General features: G+C 39.3%; 1 protein-coding gene and 1 non-coding gene across 4 annotated transcripts in view; both read right to left on the reverse strand.

The window, feature by feature from the left end:
- AP1G1 (adaptor related protein complex 1 subunit gamma 1) overlaps positions 1–22,837 on the reverse strand; it is an 82,175-nt gene that overhangs the window by 18,865 nt on the left and 40,473 nt on the right. For 2 of the 3 annotated variants that reach the window (XM_030829688.1, XM_030829682.1), the window contains exons 6-17: positions 22,213–22,289; positions 20,463–20,471; positions 18,080–18,175; positions 17,203–17,283; positions 16,905–17,003; positions 14,088–14,143; positions 11,354–11,467; positions 8,577–8,717; positions 6,381–6,435; positions 3,063–3,185; positions 2,747–2,836; positions 1,112–1,239 (exon numbers count right to left, since the gene is read on the reverse strand). In XM_030829688.1, coding sequence (XP_030685548.1) covers positions 1,112–1,239; positions 2,747–2,836; positions 3,063–3,185; positions 6,381–6,435; positions 8,577–8,717; positions 11,354–11,467; positions 14,088–14,143; positions 16,905–17,003; positions 17,203–17,283; positions 18,080–18,175; positions 20,463–20,471; positions 22,213–22,289 — 1,069 coding nt within the window. The remainder of the gene's footprint in view (positions 1–1,111; positions 1,240–2,746; positions 2,837–3,062; positions 3,186–6,380; positions 6,436–8,576; positions 8,718–11,353; positions 11,468–14,087; positions 14,144–16,904; positions 17,004–17,202; positions 17,284–18,079; positions 18,176–20,462; positions 20,472–22,212; positions 22,290–22,837) is intronic. The other variant, XM_030829684.1, reaches the window with a different exon arrangement.
- On the reverse strand, positions 10,964–11,049 carry LOC115831920. The gene has a single exon (XR_004027417.1). It is a non-coding gene; the product is annotated as a small nucleolar RNA SNORD71 (small nucleolar RNA).

The raw sequence follows: 22,837 nt of genomic DNA on the forward strand, positions 1-22,837 counted from the left end.
TAATTCAATACCATTTTTTATAAGACTTCACATTTAAAAGTGAAGCAGAAAGACTACAAGAACTAAGTTTGCCTTAAATATGCTTAGGTGGGAAAGTGACCTGAGAATCTACTTTACTCAAAAAAGCAAAGAGGAGAATTAAAAGATTTAATCACCAAAACATTCACGATTTTATTCCTATTAAGACTTGTCAAAATATAATAAACCAAAACCTTGGCCAGATTACAAGGTCAGGAGTTCGAGATCAGTCTGGCCAAAATGGTGAAACCCCATCTCCACCAAAAAATACAAAAATTAGCCAGGCATGGTGGTGCGCACCTGTAATCCCAGCTACTCGGGAGGCTGAGGCAGGAGAATTGCTTGAACCCTGGAGGTGGAGACTGCAGTGAGCCGAGATTGTATGCCACTGCACTCCAGCCTGGGCAACAGAGCAAGACTCTGTCATAAAACAAAATGAAATATAAAATACAAATAAACCAAAACCTTTAGGTGGGGAAGTAGATTCTCAATTTAAAAAGAAAGAAAAAGGTATTAGAAATCTCATTCTAAAAACGTAACTTTTAGGCCAGGTGGAGTGGGTCACATCTGTAATCCCTGCACTTTGGGAGGTCAGGGCAGGAGGATCACTTGAGCCCAGGAGTTTGAGACCTGCCTGGGCAAACAAACGGAACACTTTCTCTACAAAAAAATTTAAAAATTAGCCAGGGAAGATGGTGTGCACTTATAGTCCCAGCTCCTCTGGAGGCTGAGACAGGAAGATCCCTTAAGCCCAGGAGTTCAAGGTTGCAGTAAAATATGATGGCACCACTGCACCCCATCCTAGGTAAGAGAGCGAGACCCTGTTTCAACAAACAAACAAACTAACAAAACCCTCTAAACTTTTTTGCTTCAAAATAATCCACTAGGGAGTAAAAGAATGAGAGGGAACGAAGTGCTGATGAATAAAGATTAACCATGAATTGATCACTGTGACTGTGGAGAAATAAGTAATGCAAATTTGTGTTATTATTCTCTCTACTTTTGTCTATGCTTGAAATTTTCCATGATAAGTTTTTTGGGTTTTGTTTTTTAATTACAAAACCTGTTCACCCTATGTTTCTTCAATACTCACTTTACAGTACAAGTGAATCGAGTAGAAAGCTTCATAATGGCAGTGAGGGCATAACCTCGTGTCACAGAGGTGGACATATTAGAGATTAGGACACTTTCTAAAATATCCAACACTTCATCCTCTGTTACCTGAGGAGGAGGAGGAAAAAGAAGACGATGAAGAATGAGTAGCATGATTAAGCATCTAAATCTGATATCAAGTCAGGGGATGCAGCCAGAAAGACAATCCTACCATTACAAAAGCCTCTAACTCAACCTGTGCTTTGCCAGGGTAACTGTCCAAGCTGTTCTATCAACCAGAGTAGGTGGGGGTAAAAAAAGTGCTCTGGTTCTATCAACCAGAGCAGGTGGGGGTAAAAAGAGTGAAAAATGACCACTGGGGCTGAGAGGCAGTAATATTAGAGCTTCAAGTGGCAGAAACAGAAGAAAAGAAAAACATACAGAGTTCAAGTGTTGTTGCCACAATTTTCCCTTTTAAAGCCAGTCCTTTAATGTGCAAATAAGAACATGGATACATGTCTCATTTCTTCTTGTTTATCAGTCAGAGGGTAAGAGAAACAATAATTCAGTCCCCTAGGACAGGGACTTGGGCCTAAAGTGGTTTTAAAATTTCACAATGGGGCCAGGCAAAGTAGCTCATGCCTGTTTTTTTTGTTTGTTTGTTTGTTTGTTTGTTTGTTTTTTTGAGACGGAATCTGGCTCTGTCGCCCAGGCTGGAATGCAGTGGTGCAATCTTGGCTCACTGCAAGCTCCACCTCCCAGGTTCACGCCATTCTCCTGCCTCAGCCTCCTGAGTAGCTGGGACTACAGGTGCCTGCCACCACGCCCGGCCAATTTTTTCTATTTTTTAGTAGAGACGGGGTTTCACTGTGTTAGCCAGGATGGTCTCAATCTCCTGACCTCGTGATCCACCCGCCTTGGCCTCCCAAAGTGCTGGGATTACAGGCGTGAGCCACCATGCCCAGAAACGCCTGTTAATCCCAACACTTTGAGAGGCCAAGGCAGACAGGTTGCTTGAGTCCAGGAGTTCGAGACCAGCCTGGGCAATATGGTGAAACTCTGTCTCTACAAAAAGTAGAATAAATTAGCCAGGCATGGTGGTGCATGCCTATAGTCCCAGCTACTCAGGAGGCTGAGGTGGGAAGATCGCTTGAAACCCAGGAGATCAAGACTGCAGTGAATTGTGATCCCGCCACAGCACTCCAGCTTGGGTGACAGAGTGAGACTCTCTCAAAAAAAAAAAACCTCACAATGGCTCAATAAGTTCCATCTCAAAAAATGGCAGGTTTTCCAATATAATTCTCATTTGCTTCTTTAAAAAGTTGGGTATTTTTTTAATTTTTTTGAGACAGGGTCTCACTCCTGAGTAGCTGGGACTAGACATCGTCATACCTGACTAATATTTGTGTCTTTTATAGAGACAGAGTTTCACCATGTTGCCCAGGCTGGTCTCAAACTCCTGGGCTCAAGCAATGCTCCCATCTCAGCCTCCCAAAGCACTGGGATTACAGGCATGAGCCACCACGCCTAGCCTAAAAAGTTTTCAAGGAATCAACCTCAACTCCCCATAAAACACTACTCTCCTATAACCAAAACCGCTATTTTTCCCCACTTAACCAAGAGTGACAAGGAGTACCTGAATAGGCTCTTCCTCGTCACACTGGCCAGATACAAGAAGATCACCATATTCACCTATACACCATGCAGCCACTTGTACCAAAGGTTGCTGTGAAAAGAAAAGTCAACATTTCTTAAGAACTTCAATTTTTCCAAAGTTATTTAATGCAAATCATAGGTCATCTCATAATAAAGATCAAAACTGTGCATATCTAGAGTGTTAGAAATAAAGACATACCAAAGGGGAGAGAGGAGGGGGAAAAAAAAAGAAGAAAAACATACCAGAAAAATTGAGGGTAAAATTACCCCCTAAAATAGCTGAATGAAGTACTTACTTGAGAATAATCACCAAGAATTGCTTTGTACAGGCGCTGGACAGTATAGGCATGCATCTCCACACTATTAGTTATTAACTGGATTAAATTGGGGACTGCATCATCACGAACATAACTTCCTGCCTAAAAGGAAATGCAGACAATTACCCCTAGAAACACACAGCAATGATGATAACAAGTGTTAGCCATTATTATTACTGTGTGTTTTTTCCTTTCTTTCTTTTTTTGAGACAGAGTCTCGCTCTGTCACCCAGGCTGGAGTGCAATAGCGCGATCTTGGCTCACTGCCACCTCCACCTCCCAGGTTCAAATGATTCTCACGGCTCAGCCTCCCAAGTAGCTGGGACTACAGGTACATGCCACCACATCCGGCTAATTTTTTCTATTTTTAGTAGAGATGGGGTTTCACCATGTTGGTCAGGCTGGTCTCGAACTCCTGACCTCAGATGGTCCACCTGCCTCAGCCTCCCAAAGTGCTGGGATTACAGGTGTGTGCCACTGCGCCCAGCCATTACTATTGTTTTTAAAAGAAGAATACTACAAAACACCCTCAAAGATAAATTTGGTTCCAATTCTCAGGTTCATAACAGCTCAAACTTCAAAGTCTTATTTAAACGTTAAATTTTTAAATTTTATTTTATTTTTAAAATTTTTCTGTTTGTCCAAAGGCCGGGTGCGGTGGCTCACGCCTGTAATCCCAGCACTTTGGGAGGCTGAAGCAAGAGGACTGCTTGAGGCCAGGAGTTTGACACAAGCCTGGGCCACACAGCAAGACTCCATCACTACCAACAATAATAATAATAATAATAATAATAATGTAAAGGTTTAAAACTTTATCACCCAACCTTGGTCAATCTCCCATTCCTAAATAGAACAATAGATTTAATTTGTAAGACTGAGACCAGTCCTAACCATGTGTATTTTGGAAAGGGAAAAAAAAGAAAAAGAAAAAAAAAAAAACAACAGCCAGGTGATCAGGGTTTTATCAGGTCACTCCTGTTAAGAAACACAAAGACAGAGGAAGATTTCTGGGAATATGAACAAAAGAAAAGGTGAGAAGCTAAAAAGCAGGTAATTTGCAGTATAGTTTATTTACATCCTTCCCTAAAGCAGAGTGCATTAAATACACGAAAGCATCAGGGTGATCTAATGGGCTTGTATAATAAGACTACTTCTAGCAGCAGAATACACATTTTTCTCAAACTTACACTGAACCAAGAAAGACCATATTCTGGGTCATAAAAAATATCTTAACAAATTTCAAAGAACATAAATCATACAGGGTATGTTCTTAGACCACACAGAATTAAACTAGAAATCTGCAACACAAAGACAGCTGCAAAAAATCCCAAAATACTTGGAGATTAAAAGAACATACTTCTAAATAACACATGGGTCAAAAACAACATTATAGGAGAAAACTACAGGCCAAACTTTCTCATGAATATACATATAAAATACATGAATATACAGATAAAAATACAAAATATTAGCAAATCAAACCCAACAAATTTATAAAAAGAATAATATACCCTGACCATGTATTCCAGGTATGTAAGGCTGGTTAGGCATTCAAATATCAATGTAACCCAGCACGTAACAGGCTAAAGAAAACAAATCACATGACCATAATAAGAGAACACAAGTCAGTTAGAAAAATAAAATCAGGGGCACAAAAAAAAAAGCTTTTGAATTTTTATAATCACTTTCCTTCAGGAGTGTTAATTTCTTCCTTCTTTTGAGCCTCATGAAAACTAGGAAAACATGTCCTGATTCATCATTATGTTAATTACATTTTGTTAGATTATAATTTTTCCCCTTGTTAATCAAATTTATTAACTGTTAACCTTTTACCAAGTTAATTCATTGGAAGTAAACTAAAAAACGAGTATGCCCCAGAGAGAATTCCACGGCAACAAATACATATACATATAAGTCATAATTTCATAAGTCAACAAATACATATAAGTCATAATTTCAGTGATATCATTCTCTCCCTACAGATGTTTCATAATTTACTTAATCCCCATTTGGGGACTACTAGTTGTTTCCGGTTTTCTCCTACTATAAACAAGATTAGGATGAATATTTTTACATACACATTTTTGTGTACTTGTCCTATTATTTTTTCAGGCTAAAGTCTTAAAAATTGAATTAATGGATCAAAGGGTACAATTTAAGGTTTTTCCTACATGCTACCAAACTGCACAGTAAAAAGATGGCATCATCCTATACTCCCATAAAGTGAAGAGTGCTGCCTGTTTCTCTAACACTGGGAATTAGATTAAAAAATATGAAATGTGAAAAATGATACCTCACTTTTACTTTATTTCTTTAATAAGAAAATTTTTTCAAATGTTAATTAGCCATTTCTTTCTTCATGAATTGCTGGTTCAAATACCAATTATTCCATTAGAGTGGTATTTCCTATTAATTGTACATTATTCATAGATCAAATATATTAATATGCTGTCATATGTTAATGTTTTCCCCAGTTGTTAATTTGCCTTTTAAATCGTAGACTGCTCCCTTTTTTGTTATTCAATTTTTAAATTTTAATATGGTTAAATTTGTGACTTTTCCTTTACAGTATCTACTTCTAGTGACTCAATTAGATGGAAATGGTTTTCTTTACAAGTCACTGCACTTTCATTTTTACTCTTAAATACCTAATCCTTGCCTACTAATTGAATAATAAACACCGAAACCCTGAATTTCTGCAAGAATGCCAAAGAAAGGATCCCATCCGAAACAGGATTTCAAATCCTGAGTAACTTTAGCCATTCAAAACCCTGCAATGGCTTCCTAACATATTCAAAATAAAATGCAAGCTCCCATGAGGCCTACATAGTCTGGCCCCGCTTATGTCTCTGACGTCCATCCTACCATTCTCTGCCTCTCTCACTTTATGGCTTCACTTGCCTTCCTGTTACTCTCCAAGCAAGCCATGCTTGTTCCTACCTCAGGTCTTTGCACTTAGTGTTCCCTCCGTATGGTACACTATTCCTCAAGATCTCTGCATGGCTTGCACCTCATGTCTCTCAGGTCTCTACACAAATGTTATCTCCTCTGAGAGACCTCCCTGACTAACTCTAATTTAAAACACTTGGCCAGTTGCCCTATATCCCACCTTATCCTGTCATCATTATATTCCTCCATGCTGCTTTAGGTTTTTCTTCATGGCATTTATTCCTAACTGACATTAATGTTACCTGTTTACTTGTGAATTTCTTACCTCCCTGACTAGAACATAAACTTCATGATAACATCAGTATATCCCAGCACTTCGTATATGCTGTCTGAAAAAAAGCTACTTACCGTTGTCAAAACACGCATAATTGTGTCTATATGCCATCGTTTGGAAGGTGCATACCTGAAAAAAACAATGGAAAGGGACACTTGGAACCAGTAAAATATACTGTATTCAGTGACTAGAAAATCCTGCCCAAGCAGGGTGACTCACACCTGTGATCCCAGCATTTTAGGAGGCCGAGGTGGGAGATCGCCTGAGCTCAGGAGTTCGAGACCAGCCTGGGCAACATGGTGAAACTCCGTCTCACCAAAAAAATACAAAAAATAGCTGGGTGTGGTGGTGGGTGCCAGTAGTTCAGCTACTCTGGGAGATTGAGGTGGGAGGATTGCCTGAGCCTGGGAGGTTGAGGCTACAGTGAGAAAGAGAAGAAAGAGAAGAGAAGAAAGAAAAGAAAGAAGAAGGAAAGAAGGAAGGAAGGAAAGAAAGAGAGAAAAGAAAGAAAAGAAAAAGAAAAGGAAGGAAGGAAGGAAGGAAGGAAGGAAGGAAGGAAGGAAGGAAGGAAGGAAGGAAGGAGGGAAGGAAGGAGGGAGGGAGGGAGGGAGGGAGGGAGGGAAGAGAAGGGAAAGGAAAAGGAAAAGGAAAAGAAAAGAAAATCCTGTCCTACAGTCTTTTCTAGGTTCCCTGGATAAGTGAACATATCTGGAAACATTTCAACTTCAAATCTAGCAGCAAATGCCATTTCAAAGATACAAAGGTATACAGTCAACTGACTTCAGTGGCTCATGCCTATAATCCCAGTACTTTGGGAGGCCAAGGAGGAAGGAGTGCTTGAGGCCAGGAGTTCCACACAAACCTGGGCAACATAGCAAGACCCCATCTCTACAAAATAAAACTTAAAAAATTAGTGGCACATGATGATTTGCACCTCTAGTCCCAGCTACTCAGGAGGCTGAGGCAGAAGGATGGCTTAAGCCCAGAAGTCCAGGCTGCAGTAAGCTATGACTGGGCCACTGCCCTCCAGCCTGGGTGACAGAGCAAGACTCCGTTTCTAAAATTAAAGAAAAAAAAAAAAAGAGGGTACATAGTCAAACTCAGATGTTTCCCATAAGATTGCAATAAGAGTTGCTAAGCTGAGAAATGAGATTTGTTTTCAGTTTCAGAGAAAATGAATCATTCAGTCAGGGCAGGAGAGGATAAAGAAGAAAGAAGAAAAGGGACTGTTTTCAGACCAAGACAACAATATTAGGACTAAAAACTTGTTTCCTTAAATTCAGAGTGGAAAGAAGAGAAAGAATAGCTGTACTACTAAAATCATAAGGTACTTCCTCAAAATTCTGCATAGAGCTACAATTCAGATGTTGTAACTTTTCTATTCCCTTTATTAAAACAGCATCATAGGCCAGGTGTGGTGGCTGATGCCTGTAATCCTAGCACTTTGGGAGGCTGAGGCAGGTGAATCGCTTGAGCCCAGGAGTTTGAGACCAGCCTGGACAACACAGCAAAACCCCATCTCTACAAAAAAAAACAAAAAAAAAACACAGAAATTAGCAGGGTGTGATGGTGTAAGCCTATGGTCCCAGCTACTTAGGGGGCTGAGGCAGGAGGATCCCCTGAACCTGGGAGGTCAAGGTTGCAGTGAACCAAGATTGTGCCACTGCACTCCAGCCTAGGTGACAAAGTGAGACCCTGTCTCAAAAAAACCCAAAACAAAAAAAACCAGCATCATAGATGAGAGGTTAAAGAACAGATAAAGGAGAAGATTTCATAAAAGTGTGAAATTTTTTGGGTCTCAGCATATTTAAATTCTGGCTATAATAGCCTTCTCCAAGCTAATTTATAATTGAGAGCTTGAAATAAATGCTATGTGTTTTAAACATATTTACAGTAGTTTCTCCATTTTTTTTTTGTTTTGTTTTTGAGACAGAGTCTTGCTTTGTCACCTAGGCTGGAGTGCAGTGGCATAATCTCGGCTCACTGCAACCTCCACCTCCCAGGTTCAAGTGATTCTCCTGCCTCAGCCTGCCAAGTAGCTGGGACTACAGGCGCGTGCCACCAGGCCCAACAAATTTTTGTATTTTTAGTGGAGACAGAGTTTCACTATGTTGGCCAGGCTCCTGATTTCATGATCCGCCTGCCTTGGCCTCCCAAACTGCTGAGACTGCAGGCGTGTGCCACCGCGCCCAGCACCCTCCCCATGTTTTAAAGACACTTCCAAAAGTTCCAAGCAGACTCTACCAATAAAGGTAAAAATTAAATCTTACTTTTCTGCAGCAAGAAAGATTCCAGATGCACAGTCTGCTTTAAATTCCGGCTCACACGAATCCAGAAAATAAAGTAATTCTTTCATCATGCCTCGGATATTATTCCCATTTACCAGGGCAAAACTCAATTCCATTGCACGCCTTGCAAAAGGAAAAAATTAAAAACAGTTATGAAATTTATAGTGGAAATGAAACAAAGACCCAGGTATGTACTCTGTGAACACCAAGTACTGCCAGATGTGCTAATGTCCTTGCACGATCTTGTGATCCCAATCTTTGCACACAAAATAACCAAAGAGATGTATTCTTATGTAATCAAAGTTAGTTTTGATATTTTGAATCTTCATGCAATATTCTTCTTGAAAAGTCCCTATGAGATATACCACTAATGTCCAAACATGCGGCTTGGGTTCAACAGGCTGTTCTACAAAGGTGGAAGTTAGAATACCTAAACAGTCTCAAAAGGAGGGGCAACAAATGTATTACCCAATAATAATACCTATCTGCCTCATTCCTTAAAAATGTGACATGTTAAGTCACCATATTCTACTTTTATTACACCCCACTCTGTCCAAAGATGATGTAATATAGTTTATGTCAAAAGGTGTGCAGAAAATTCAAATTAAAAACAAATTCAAGGCTGAGCGTGGTGGCTCACACCTGTTTTCTCACCACTTTGGGAGGCCAAGGTGGGCGAATCACCTGAGGTCAGGAGTTTGAGACCAGGATGGCCAACATGGTGAAAGCACTTCTGTACTAAAAATACAAAAATTAGCCGGGCATGGTGGTGGGCGCCTGTAGTCCCAGCTACTAGGGAGGCCGAGGTAGGAGAATTGCTTGAACCCAGGAGACAGAGATTGCAGTGAGGCGAGGCACTCCAGCCTTGGCAACAGAGCGAGACTCTGTCTCAAAAAAAAAAAAAAAAAAAAAAATCAAAGGGAAAATGAGGGCCATGAGAAGGAAAAAAAAATGGCATGTGCTATGAGGACAAATAATAGTTTCTATAACTGCCTATACAAAGTTGGCAATGAAGTTAAAAATAGGAATGTTTAACATGTAAAAGCTGTAAGGTTGCTATATACATCTTTCCATACTTGGTCAATAATATCAAACACTGTATGTACACTGACTTTCAAAAGTAACAATTTAGGCTGGGTGCAGTGGCTCACGCCTGTAATCCCAGCACTTTCGGAGGACAAGGCGGGCACATCACCGGAGGTCAGGAGTTCGAGACCAGCCTAGCCAATATGGCAAAACCCTGTCTCTACTAAAAATATAAAAATTAGCTGGGTGTGGTGGCAGGCGCCTGTAATCCCAGGTACTTGAGAGGCTGAGACAGGAGAATCGCTTGAACTCAGGAGACGGAAGTTGCAGTGAGCCGAGATCCCGCCACCACACTCCAGCCTGAGTGACACAAGACTCCATCTCAAAAAAAAAAAAAAAAAAATTTAACAAGTAGGAGATACTTTCATCTTAGCTAACATATAAGTAAGCAAAAATTCAATCCTTAGATATAATAACTTTTATAGGGTGCTTATGTAATTTACATATATTAATTCAATTTATCCTGCATAACCCTATGAAGTGGTTGCCCTTCTATCTGCATTTTACTTATGACGCAATTGAGGCACTAAAAGTTTAAGTAATTTGACCCGGTCTATTAAAGGCAGAGTCAGAAAATGAAATGAGGCAGTCTGGCTCCAGAGTCTAAGCTCTTACTGTTATATATCCTGTCAAAGAGACACAGGTTTCACTTCTTTTGAAATTCACAGCCCAGTAATGAGCTAGAGAGAAAGAACACAAAAAGAGTCAGAAGGCTAATATCTATTCCCAGGACTGCCCCTTACAAGGATTAAGGTTTAGGTTAAGTCATTTGATCCCAAAGGAATCAAATTTTAACTAATCTGTTAATTAGCGATAGAAGTAGTTGCTTAGGCTCTCTCATTGGCTTGCTCTGAGAACGCACTGAGAGGGTACTTACAAAATCTTTTGCAAAGCACTATATAAAAGTTGGTGTTATTAAGTTTAGGTCTTATCTTTAGATTGCTCAAGCACTTAGCACCTTTTATTTGTACCTGTTCTGTGCAAATCAAAGGAACTCAGCATCAATAAATGTTTGTTAACTGAATGGTTTCACAGATCACTTTAAATATACTTTGTTCTAGATTCGAACATACAACCAAAAGTTCAGAGGCCAACTTTAGCTAGGTTCTACATATTCTACAAACATCTAGAGTTCTAAGAAGAGATCCAGTAGAATTACTCCACTGAGGGAAGAGATTTATGCTTTTTGAGAGTGCTATCTGCTGCCTAACAGTCATTTCAGGACACTCTGTTCTAAGCCATATGCTGCCTTCAGGATCCTGGGGCGTAAGTACTGTCAAAAACGTGTGCTGTCAGCAATTTGAGTGTCAGCATTGTGATAAGACACTTAGCCGATGGATCACTCCGTACTTTCATCCTCCAACACACAAAGCACAGTACCTCCGTTAGGTAAACTTTTGCCTAGCTTATCTGTGCCTGTTGTATTTATCAAAGAGCCAAGGACAACTTCAGTGTGCACTTAAGTATTCTTATTGGCCTCCTTAACAACCTAAACTTCTCCCTACTGAGCACAGTCCATCTGTGAACACAACGACTAAATACATAAATGTCAACACTCTTGCTCTGAAAACTATTACAAAGTATCACATGGCAGGGGCACAGAACTATCAATAATCTGTTTGTCACTCAATTTACCAAAAACACTAGACTGAGAAAGGCTCTCAGTTTGTTACCGTTTTATTGAGACATCCAAATCTTTAAGACAGTCCACAATTGTGCTTCTGTGCCTCTGTACTGCATTATGATCTGTCTGTACAGTCTTCAACAAAGATGTCAGAGCCACATATCTGGATGAAACCGTTGCAAAATAACAGAGTTAAAATGTAAAATTCAGGATAGTTTTTCTCTGTTTAAATAATAAAAAGAAAGACATCTAATGGATAAGAGAAAGCATACATTTTTATTTAAAAGAAAGTTAGTGAACACAAAAGTAACATTTCAAAGGTATAAGCAATACCATAATCTAAAACAGTGGCAACCAGGAGACGCTTTGGATTTTAGATTTGCATTCATGGTCAAGTCCATTTAAACTTCTAAAAGTAGGCCGGGAATGGTGGCTCACACCTGTAATCCCAGCACTATGGGAGGCCAAGGCAGGTGGATACCTGAGGTCAGTAGTTCAAGACCAGCCTGGCCAACATGGTGAAATCCTATCTCTACTAAAAATATAAAAAGTAGCTGGGCACATGGGTGTCAGGTGCCTGTAGTCCTAGCTAGTCAAGGGGCTGAGGCATGAGAATTGCTGGAACCTGGGAGACTGAGGTTGCAGTGGGCCGAGATCATGCCACTGCACTCCAGCCTGGGGGACACAGCGAGACTCTGTCTCAAAAAAATAAAATTGGGACTGGGCGTGGTGGCTCATGCCTATAATCCCAGCACTTTGGGAGGCCAAAGCAGGCGGATCAAGAGGTCAGGAGATTGAGACTACCCTGGCTACCACGGTGAAACCCCATCTCTACTAAAAATACAAAAAACTAGCTGGGCGTGGTGGCAGGCACCTGTAGTCCCAGCTACTCAGGAGGCTGAGGCAGGAGAATGGCTCTCTGGAGGTGGAGCTTGCAGTGAGCGGAGATCATGCCACTGCACTCCAGCCTAGGCAACAGAGCGAGACTCCGTCTCAAAAAAAAAAAAATAATTAAATATAAAATATAAAATAAATAGAAGTGACAGACTCAATTCTTTTAAAGTGTTCCAAATAGTAAAACAAAAAGAGCATACAATATGTCTTCTAAGGCTGCCTTTGCCCCAAAATGCAATTTTAATTTTAACATTTGAGTTTTCTCTGCTTTTATTTGATACGGGTACCAAAACTGCCTCTATAAAAATTTGAGTTTAAAATCCAAGTATTTAACTTAGTATGTTAGTGTTTTAAAATTTTATTTATGTATTTATTTTTTAAAAGAGATAGGGTCCCTGACTATGTTGCCCAGGCTGGTCTCGAACTTGGGCTCAAGCGTTCCTCCCACCTTAGCCTGCCAAAGTGCTGGATTACAGGTGTGAGCCACCACGCCTGGCAATCCAAGTGTTCTTTAGAAGGAGAAGATAATTCAGGGCGCCACAATAATTATTTCCACATCTGTTTTTTTTTTTTTTTTTGAAACGGGGTCTCGGCCAGGTGCAGTGGCTCATGCCTGTAATCCCAGCACTTCAGGAGGACAAGGCGGGCAGATTACCTGAGGTTAGGAGTTAAAGACCAGCCCAGCCAACATGGTGAAACCCCGTCTCTATTAAAAATACAAAAAAATTAGCTGGGCGTGGTGGCGTTCACCTGTAAACCCAGCTACTCAGGAGGCTGAGGCAAGAGAATCGCTTGAACTTGGGAGGCGAAGGTTGCAGGGAGCTAAGACTGCACCACTGCACTCAAGCCTGGGCAACAAGAGCGAAACTCCGTCTCAAAAAAAAAAAAAAAAAAAAAAAGAAACAGGGCCCCACTCTGTCACCTAGACTGGAATGCAGTGGTGTGATCACAGCTCACTGCAGCTTCAACCTCCTGGGTTCAGGTGATCCTCCCACCTCAGCCTCCCGAGTAGCTGGGACTACAGGTGCACATCACCAAGCCACCTGGCTCATTTCTGTATTTTTCTGTAGAGATGGAGTTTTGTCATGTTGCCCAGGCTGGTCTCGAACTCCTGGGCTCATGATCTACCCATCTCTGCCTCCCAAAGTGTTGGCATTACAGGGGTGAGCCACTACGCCTAGCTTCCACATCTTTTCATGTTTAATATAAGAAAAATTTCTCCTGATTAGAAAAACAGGTAAGCAGGAATATGCACTACATACAGGAAAATAACAAAATAAAAGATATACTGATCAATTCATTTACCAAAAACCTAGAGTTCACAAAGACATTCCAGATTTGCTACCTGAAATGTTACATATTTCTTAATTTAGAGCAAGGGTCAACAAACTACAGCCCACCTGTAAAACCCAGCTCTCTGCTGTTTTTGTACATCAAAATATTTTTTCATACTAGTTCCCAAGTTTGATATAAATCAATTTTATTGAACACAGACACACTCATCATTTACATACTGTCTATGGCTAATTTCATGCTAAGGGGCAGAGGTGAGTAGTTTACCAAAGACTCCATGGCCCACAAAGCCTAAAATATTTACCATCTGACCCTTTACAGAAAAATTTTGCTACACTTGATCTTAGCCAAAAGGCCGAGAAGCAATGAGAAAAATTTTGCTGACTCTTGATTTACAGAACAAATAGGAATATATGCCATGAGATAAATCCTCAAGTTCTTCACAAAACAGTAGTTTTAAGACCAGAAAAACATAAAAATTCTGAGCTAAAAGTTCTAGATATGTGACTTAACACATGTATGATCCTGAGCAAAATCGCTCTTAAAATAATGGGCTTATAATATCCAAGATAAAAGACATAGTTCAGTTGACTTACCTAATATTCTTGTCATTGTTCAATAAGAAACGACCCAGGATATTTATGGCTAGGACCTTAAGAGAAACAGCATAAGTCGAAATTTAGGAAAATTGAAGTTTTATATTGTTTCCTGAGTTTAAAGGATCACTTCGTGGCCTCTGGAGCTTCACAGACTGCTAGCAAAAAAAAAAAGGGCTGGGCACGGTGGCTCACGCCTGTAATCACAGAACTTTGGGAGGCCAAGGTCAGTGGATCACAAGATCAGTGAGCCAAGATGGTACCACTGTATTCCAGTCGGAGCAACAGAGCAAGACTCCGTCTCAAAAAAAAAAAAAAAAAAGGAAAAAATCTAAAGGCAAACTCTTAAAATCATATTCTAAAGGTAAATGCTGGAAGGTTGTTTTAATGCTTTGACAGTGTTTTGTCAATGGATGAATAATATTAGTACAGCCTCTTTAGAGGGAAATCTGGCAATAACTATATTTAAAATGAATATATATTCTCTGTTTTATCCATTTCACTTTTAGGAATTGATCTGACAAACAACTGTACATATAGACAAAAGTCTACTGTGGCACTACTGATAACTGCAAATGATAGGAGATACCCTAAAACTCCGTTAATAGCAAATTTGCTAATTATACTATGGCACATCCATGCAATGGAATGTCACGCAGCCATTAAGACAGAATGCATTCTGATACATGGTTCAACCTTGAAGACATTATGTTAAATGAAATAAGATAATCTGCTTTTCAAAAGGATAAAAACTGTACAATTCCACTTATATGAGGTACTGTGATATGGTGAAATACATATTTGGTTTTTGCCCCTGTTTCCTGGCATACACCTCCTAAATCCCTTGGAATTTCCTGTGTGACAGCATCTTTAGTTCTAATGATATGGGCTTCTAAGATGGCCTCAGAATGGAGACTGGTTGCCAGGGTAACAACCATGATATTAGAGGACTGGAACTTTCAGTCCTATCCCCCAACCTTGGGGAGGGGAGAAATCCTGAAGGTTAAGCTGATCACCGATGATTTAATCAATCATGTCTGTGTAATGAGGCCTCCAAAAATCCCAAATGGACAGGGTTCAGAAGAGCTTCCAGATAGCTGAACATGTGGAGCTTCCTGGAGGGCGGCACATCTGGAGAGGGTATGGAAGCTTCCAACCCCTTCCCACATGCCTTGCCCTGTGCATCTCTTCCATCTGGCTGTTCATCTATATCCTTTATAGCAAACCAGCAAGCATATGTAAAGTGTTTCCCTGAGTTCTGTGAGCCACTCTAGCGAGCTAACCAAACCTGAGGAGGGGGTTGTGGGAACCCTGACTTACAGCTGGTTGGTCAGAAGCACAGGTCACAACCTGAGCTTGGGAGTGGCATCTGAAGTTGGGGCGGGGTGGTCAGTCTTGTGGGACTCAGCCCTCAAACTGTGGGATGTGACACCTTAGCTCCAGGGAAACAGTGTCAGAATTGAATTCAATTAGAGGATACCCAGCTGGTATCCACCAGAAAACTGCTTGATGTATAGGGAAATAGCCCCAACACATATGGTGTCAGAAGTGAAATGTTGGAGCTGGACATGATGGCTCACATTACTCGGGAGGCTGAGGTGGGAGGATTGCTTGAGGCCAGGAGTTCAAGATCAGCCTGAGCAACAGAGAGAGACTTGTCACTAAAACAAAACAAAAAAGAAGTGAAGTGTTGAATGACTGTGTGAGAGTAGAGAGTAAAAAGTAGAAAACACATTTTGGGATTTTTTCTTACATCTCTTCAGAGGTAACTGAGAGTAGTTAAATTCACAGACAGAAAGTAGAATGGTGGTTGCCAGGGACTAGAGGTAGTTACAGCAAGGAGAGTTATTGTTTAATGGATACAGACTTTAAGAACACAAAAAAGTTCTGGAGATAAACTATAGTACTGGTTACACAACAAGATGAGTGTACTAACTGAACTGTTCACTTAAAAATGCTTAAAATGGTAAATTTTATGTTATATATATTTTATCACAATTAAGACTACAAGAACAAGACTTATCTCTATGCATGAATTTGGAAGAGGCTCCAAGATAATGTTAGGTGAACAAAGTATGGTGCAGAACAATGTATATGGTATGTTACCATTCTGTTTGAAAGGTGGGGAGAGGAAAAGAACTTAACCTAAGTTACTTTGGTTATCTAACTAGATACTATAATGGTACAGACAAAAAGAACTGTACACAAATATTATACTCTGGTAAATTTGCTTTTTACAAGGCTATGGGCTAACAGTTCTAATATTAATAAATGATAGAATGAACAAATTCATGAAGGAGAAGGGATAACTCCTCTTTATAGAAGAATTCCAATTAATGAGAAAAAAATGAGGGAAATGGAAAGTTGTCATTAGAATACATCTTAATAATTGTTGTAGGCAAGATCCTCTGGTGGATACTAAAACTGATAGGTAAAAGTCTGAGGATAGGATGTTTACGTAGTCTCAAAATAGCTGCCAAAATATTTTTAATTACAAAAGAAAAAATAATGACTTTACAGTGAAAAGACCCAGCAGACATCATCTCAACTAAATGATCAAGGTTAACGTCACCAATGATAAGACAAATATATTTACTATATTGCTACACCTGAGATCTCCCAAAGTTTATTATAATCAATGTTAAGCCGTCATGGGAAAGAATATTTCAGATACCAAAAATCCAGCATTCCACATTTTGCATCATTCTTTCTTAAAGTCGAGTTCCAAATGGAATACAATTCTGAAGTACTGAAGTCCAAGTCAACCATTCTAAGTGAAACATTTAGGTAGGGAAGAAAAGATTCAAAAAGACTTACTCGCAATCCACTCTCTGACTTAATATCCATGATAGTCAAAACCGTTTCATAAAGAATAGCATTTCCTACATTTTTACTAGTCTCAGTATTAGTGGCAACCTGAAAAGACATATTGAGGGCAGTACATAAGTGATAAAAACAATGCTCCCAAAAAATATTCACAGGTAACAAGAGGCATTTTGTGATTATAGCTATGAATAAGGAAACACAAATAAAAACTGCTCCATATAACCATAATCATTCTACTCCCAGCGAAAGTAAAATAAATATATATTTAATATAAGTTTGATCTACTCACCTGTGCTAATATATCATTCATAGCTTCACTTGAATCATCATCATTTCGTCCTAAAATTCTTAATAACCGCAAAATTCGTACCTAACGTGCAAAATATGAGAGGTGTCAACAAATTATGTCTCACACAAAGAAATCTCACTTGGTATGAAATTCAAATAACTAAATGAAGTCTTAGAAATTCATTTGGAAACATTTATTCATATCAGAAATCGTCAAATACCAAACAGATGAATTGAAAACATTTTCTTTAGAGAGGCTATATATGCTTCTACATCTAATAAAGTTATTACAAGACAACCCACACTTCAGTAATCCACAGCTAAAGGATACTACCAGATACTACCGCCTGCAGAGCTATATTAAATAATTCAAATAATAAATGATTTTGACTATTAAAACTGTAATTTGAAAGTGGGGCACAGTGGCTCTTGCCTGTAATCCCAGTACTTTGAGAGGCAGAGGTGGGCGGGCTGCTTGAGTCCAGGAGTTTGAGACCAGCCTGGGCAACATGGTAAAGCCCTGTCTCTACAAAATACACAAAATGAGCCGGGCATGGTGGTGTGCACCTGAAATCCCAGCTACTTGGGAGGATCACTTTACCCTGGGAGGTCGAGGCTGCAGCGAGGCAAGATTGTGCCACTGCACTCCAGCCTAAGTGACAGAGCAAGACCTTGTCTCAAAAAAAAAAAAAAAAAAACCAAAAAACTTGTAATTGTATCCTCTTAATCTAATATAGAATTGTGTCACTATTCATTAATATAATTAATCAATTAACTACCAAATTTCTACTCAACACAAACTTAAGAGGAAGGAAATTGTCTACTTAAAAGATATTAAATTCATATAACATTTATTTAAAACGTTCTTTCAACCTCACCTGCAAAAAGGGGTCACTGATACCAGAAACATCATGTTCTGGTGAATATCCGGACATGATGAGGTTCTTTAAAATACGAACTAATTGGGGCACAAGCTGCAGAGAAGAAAGATGCATCAAAAAACAGTGAATATTGAAGAATGTCTCATGGATAAGCAGGTCCTTTGGTTTAGAAAAAGAGTGTAAGGGTCCGAGTCCAAGCAAATTCTACTGATTTAATATACTAGTGTATTGTAGATGTTTGATAAACTTAGGAGTAACTTAGGCCAATATTCAAGAAGTAGTATGTATTTTATCTGGATAAAACCAAACCAGACTTTTTTATGCCAGAGTTACATGTAAAGATATTACAAATAATATTGGGTCAGAAAGCCTATGGGAACCAGGTAAAACAGATGCCTATGGGGCATACCGCATTTCTAGTTCTGTAGAACTTGACTTGCCTAGGTGGCAAAAACATGTTCAGTTTTCATCCATTCAAACATTTGCATGTAACATGTCATCACACCAAAATACAACTAGTGATCTTATTAAAATTATAACTTTAAAACATACAACCTCAAATAGAGAAAAAAAATCTCTTCTCTTAAGATAGAAGAGTTATACCCTTTTCCAACAAACAGGGAATACCAAAGCTGACAACAGTAATACGGTAATCAAATGGAAAAGACACATGAAAAAATTAAATCTTTCATCTTAAGAGATATCAAGGCCATGAATAATTTCCTCTTCCTATTCTTAACTCATATGATACAATTTTTTTAAATTTCAGGACTTACTTATATATGGCTTTGTGGCCTGTTTTCTTGTCTTTTCAATGAGACTGTACATTCCTTATAATCAGGAATTTCCTTCCTGTCCTTCCTTTACTTTATCCATTAAGAGTCCTAACACATAGTAAAGGCAATTTTACTGCCAAGCCGAAGATGTTTTAAATCTTGGCACTCATTTCATTTCTGTTGATCAATTACTTGATATTAAAACAAAAGGTTTGCCACAATAGGAACTTTTTATGTTTCCAACTAAAAACTCAATTTTTAGCTATATAAACAACTCTAATGACCAAAAATTAAGTTCAACAGTGTGCAAAGTGAACTGCATTCCATCTCTTTTGCAGGCAATTTTAGCTACAACTCTGCTGCAACTCAGTTATTTTTTCTCACTGTATTTAGACTCTGTCCCTTCCCTACTCCCCAAGCCTAAAAGGGGATCAAGATTGAAATGAAAAGCCAAGCTATATCCAAGGAGTGCACTCAAAGCATTCAAAACATTAAGGCCACTTCTAAACACAAGAAAACACAATATGTATGAATTTAAATAAGTTGAGCCATAACAGTTTGGAATTAAGTAACTTATAAGTCACCTAAACAAAAGTCTACTTTGGACAACTCCAAATAAGACAAATCTAAGCCATGGAGATCTGCAAATTCATTAAATCTGTCAACTATGGGCAAAGTTATATTAGAGATAATAATATACCTTTTAAAACCACTTTAAATCGGTATTTTTGTAATAAAACGAAGACCAAGTAGTTACCAAGCTTATCTTGCATATTTCCCAATGGTCTCTTTTTTTGTACTACATATAACCCTAGTTATTTTTTATCTGGTTTATTTCTTGGAAAAGTCATTTTTCCTTGGGCTACTAAATTCAGAAATTGTTTTATCCACTGCCAAAAAGGCCAACACATCACATAAGATTACCCTGGGACACAGAGCACAAATGTCTAAATGTTCAGCATACAATTCTTGGAACCCAGTTTCATTTTTCAGACAAAAATGCAAGTTATTAAAACTGATGACAAGACAGACAAGATAAGATGACACAGGGAAAGGCTGCAGCCATGAAAATCAGTTGGTGCCCACTACTCTACCTCAAAATCCTTTTAATATTCCAAAACTTCTATGTAAGATTAAGTACAGGTAAGGGAGAAATAAAAGCTCTAAGTCTGAACTGAAAGCTCAGCAGTACATACGGAGCTTTTTAAAGTATGAGGTTACCCATATGCGGTTCTAAAATATCTACTTCAAAAAGCAGCAGCATTTTGTGTCAAAGCTCCAGACTAATCTGGAATTGCCATCACCAAAGCCACTGGGAAACTGCTCAAAGTTTCTCAAGTAAAGATAAAGAAAAGGCAGAGAAGAAGGCTTACAACTCAGGAAAGGCTGCAACTGAAATCCAAGGCTGACTTTGGAGTCAGGAGTTTGTGACAAAACAAAAACTAGACTAGGAAGTTAGCCAAAAATGCTAGAACAATAACTCACAGTACTAAGCACAGCTTCAGCATTAGTGTATTTTAAAAGCCACATTTGTGGATGGATACATAAAAGCTACTAAGGACCTAATGCCAGCATGCACCATCTAAAAGAGGGTTAATTCTTACCTTTTCATTCTAACATACAGCAGGATTCCAAACAGACAACAGGAACAAAACATACAAAGCAAGCATTAGGGACAGATACGGGTCTCATACTATATTACAATAATTTAATCAAGACATGAACATCTAAGGGAAAAAAAAGCCAAAAAAGAACTCCTGTTAGAGCCTTACTAGATCTAAAGTACAAAGTGAGTTCTATTTATGGAATGACCAGCATCCTATAAAAGAAGTTCAATGCATGTAACTACCCAAAGAACAGTCTTCTTCTGAGTCCTCCTTACTACTGTCTTCTAAAATTAAGTGGAGAAACAGAAATGTCCACTTTAAAATACTAGTTTAAAAAAAAAAAAAAAGGCCAGGCGCAGTGGCTCACGCCTGTAATCCCAGCACTTTGGGAGGCTGAGGCAGGTGGATCACCTGAGGTCAAGAGTTCGAACCAGCCTGGCTAACATGGTGAAACTCCATCTCTACTAAAAATACAAAACAAAATTAGCCGGGCATGGTGGCAGGCGCCTGTAGTCCCAGCTATTCAGGAGGCTGAGGGAGGAGAATCACTTGAACCCAGGAGGTGGAGGTTGCAGTGAGCCGAGATTGCACCACTGCACCCCAGCCTGGGCGACAGAGCCGGACTCTGCCTCAAAAAAAAAAAAGAGAGAGAGAAGGGAGTACTTAAGAGAGCTAAGACTTCCATCACAGGAGTCAATGGCCTAAAATGAACAGTGGGATAAGAGTAATAAAAAAATTTTTAGTTTTAACCTTAAAAAAATAGAAAAGAGCCAGGCGTGGCGGCTCACGCCTGTAATCCCAGCACTTTGGGAGGCTGAGGCAGGTGGATCACCTGAGGTCAGGAGATCGAGACCATCCTGGCTAACACAGTGAAACCCTGACTCTACTAAAAATACAAACAATTAGCCGGGCGTGGTGGTAAGGCGCCTATAGTCCCAGCTACTCAGGAGGCTGAGGCAGGAGAATGGCATGAACCCGGGAGGCAGAGCTTGCAGTCAGCCGAGATCGCGCCACTGCACTCCAGCATGGGCGACAGAGCAAGACTGTCTCAAAAAAAAAAAAAAAGAAAAGAAAAGAAAAGAAATTCCTGGCTTAAAAAAAAAACAAAAAACAGGCCAGGAGCAGTGGTTCACACTTGTAATCCCAGCACTTTGGGAGGCTGAGGCAGGCTGATCACCTGAGGTCAGGAGTTCAAGACCAGCTTGGCCAACATGGTGAAACCCCGACTCTCCTAAAAATACAAAAATTAGATGGGCATGGTGGTGCACACGCCTGTAATCCCAGCTACGTGGGAGGCTGAGGCAGGAGAATCGCTTGAACCCAGGAGGTGGAGGTTGCAGTGAGCCGAGATCGGGCCATTGCACTCCAGCCTAGGCAAAAAGAGCAAAACTACATCTCAAAAAAAAAAAAAAAAAACCACACGCGCAAAACTCCTATTTCTAATTTGACCTCAGATTATGTTTCCTGACTGAAACGTGAAAACAGCAGATAAACACATGAGATTGGTGTGTCTGCCAACAATGAGAGACTTCTATTATGAAAGGGAAAACAATACTAGTGCCAGTTCTTACTTATATGCCTAAATCTGGCTTCCAGCCCAACTGCATAGCAGGGCTAGTTAAATCCCTTATTCAGATTCATTGCTTGCTTTCAAAAAAATAAAAATAAATAAGTAAGAAAATCATGTACTTTTCAGGAAAATCATTTTTCAATCAAGAAAGGCTTTGGCCTATAGAATGGCACCTACCTTTCTGAAATGCGCAAGCATGTCTGGGCTTCGCTCACACATTTCTGTGAGGAGGACTACAGATGTGTGGAGGACACCTGAAAGAAAAGATCAAAGGAAAACTAAAAATGAGGCCTATTATTCAATTTTATAGAATAGGACTTTGAGTTCCTGAAGGTCAATTCCAAAAGGATAGTTGCTACTTTTGCTTTTTAATCCCCCAAAGAATCTAAGCATTGAAGTGAATACAAAGGAGGAACTTAATAGATGCCTGATTTAAAACTGGCCAAGTTGGTAAAATCGGAATGTTTTCAACAATTATGTTATCAAAATAATTATTAAAAAGTGACGACCAATACATATGTCTCTCCATCTGAGAATATCCATAAAAACATACAATATAAGCTAGGTATGATCTGTTCTACACTTAATCAGTAAGCTATTAACTGAGTTCTAACAGATAATTCAAGAAGCAAAAATCTTAGTAAGATTTTACATTTCCAGATAAAACGCATCAAAACTCTGAGAAAACTTTGGATGACAAAGTAAATTTAATTGCTCGAGAGTCAGTAAAAACAATCTCACAATGCTTTTCACTAAGTAATAAATACATGCTCCAAATAATTCAGTTGTTCAACAAGTATAT

The sequence above is a fragment of the Nomascus leucogenys genome, chromosome 2 (genome assembly GCF_006542625.1).
Source record: "Nomascus leucogenys isolate Asia chromosome 2, Asia_NLE_v1, whole genome shotgun sequence".
NCBI lineage: Eukaryota > Metazoa > Chordata > Mammalia > Primates > Hylobatidae > Nomascus > Nomascus leucogenys.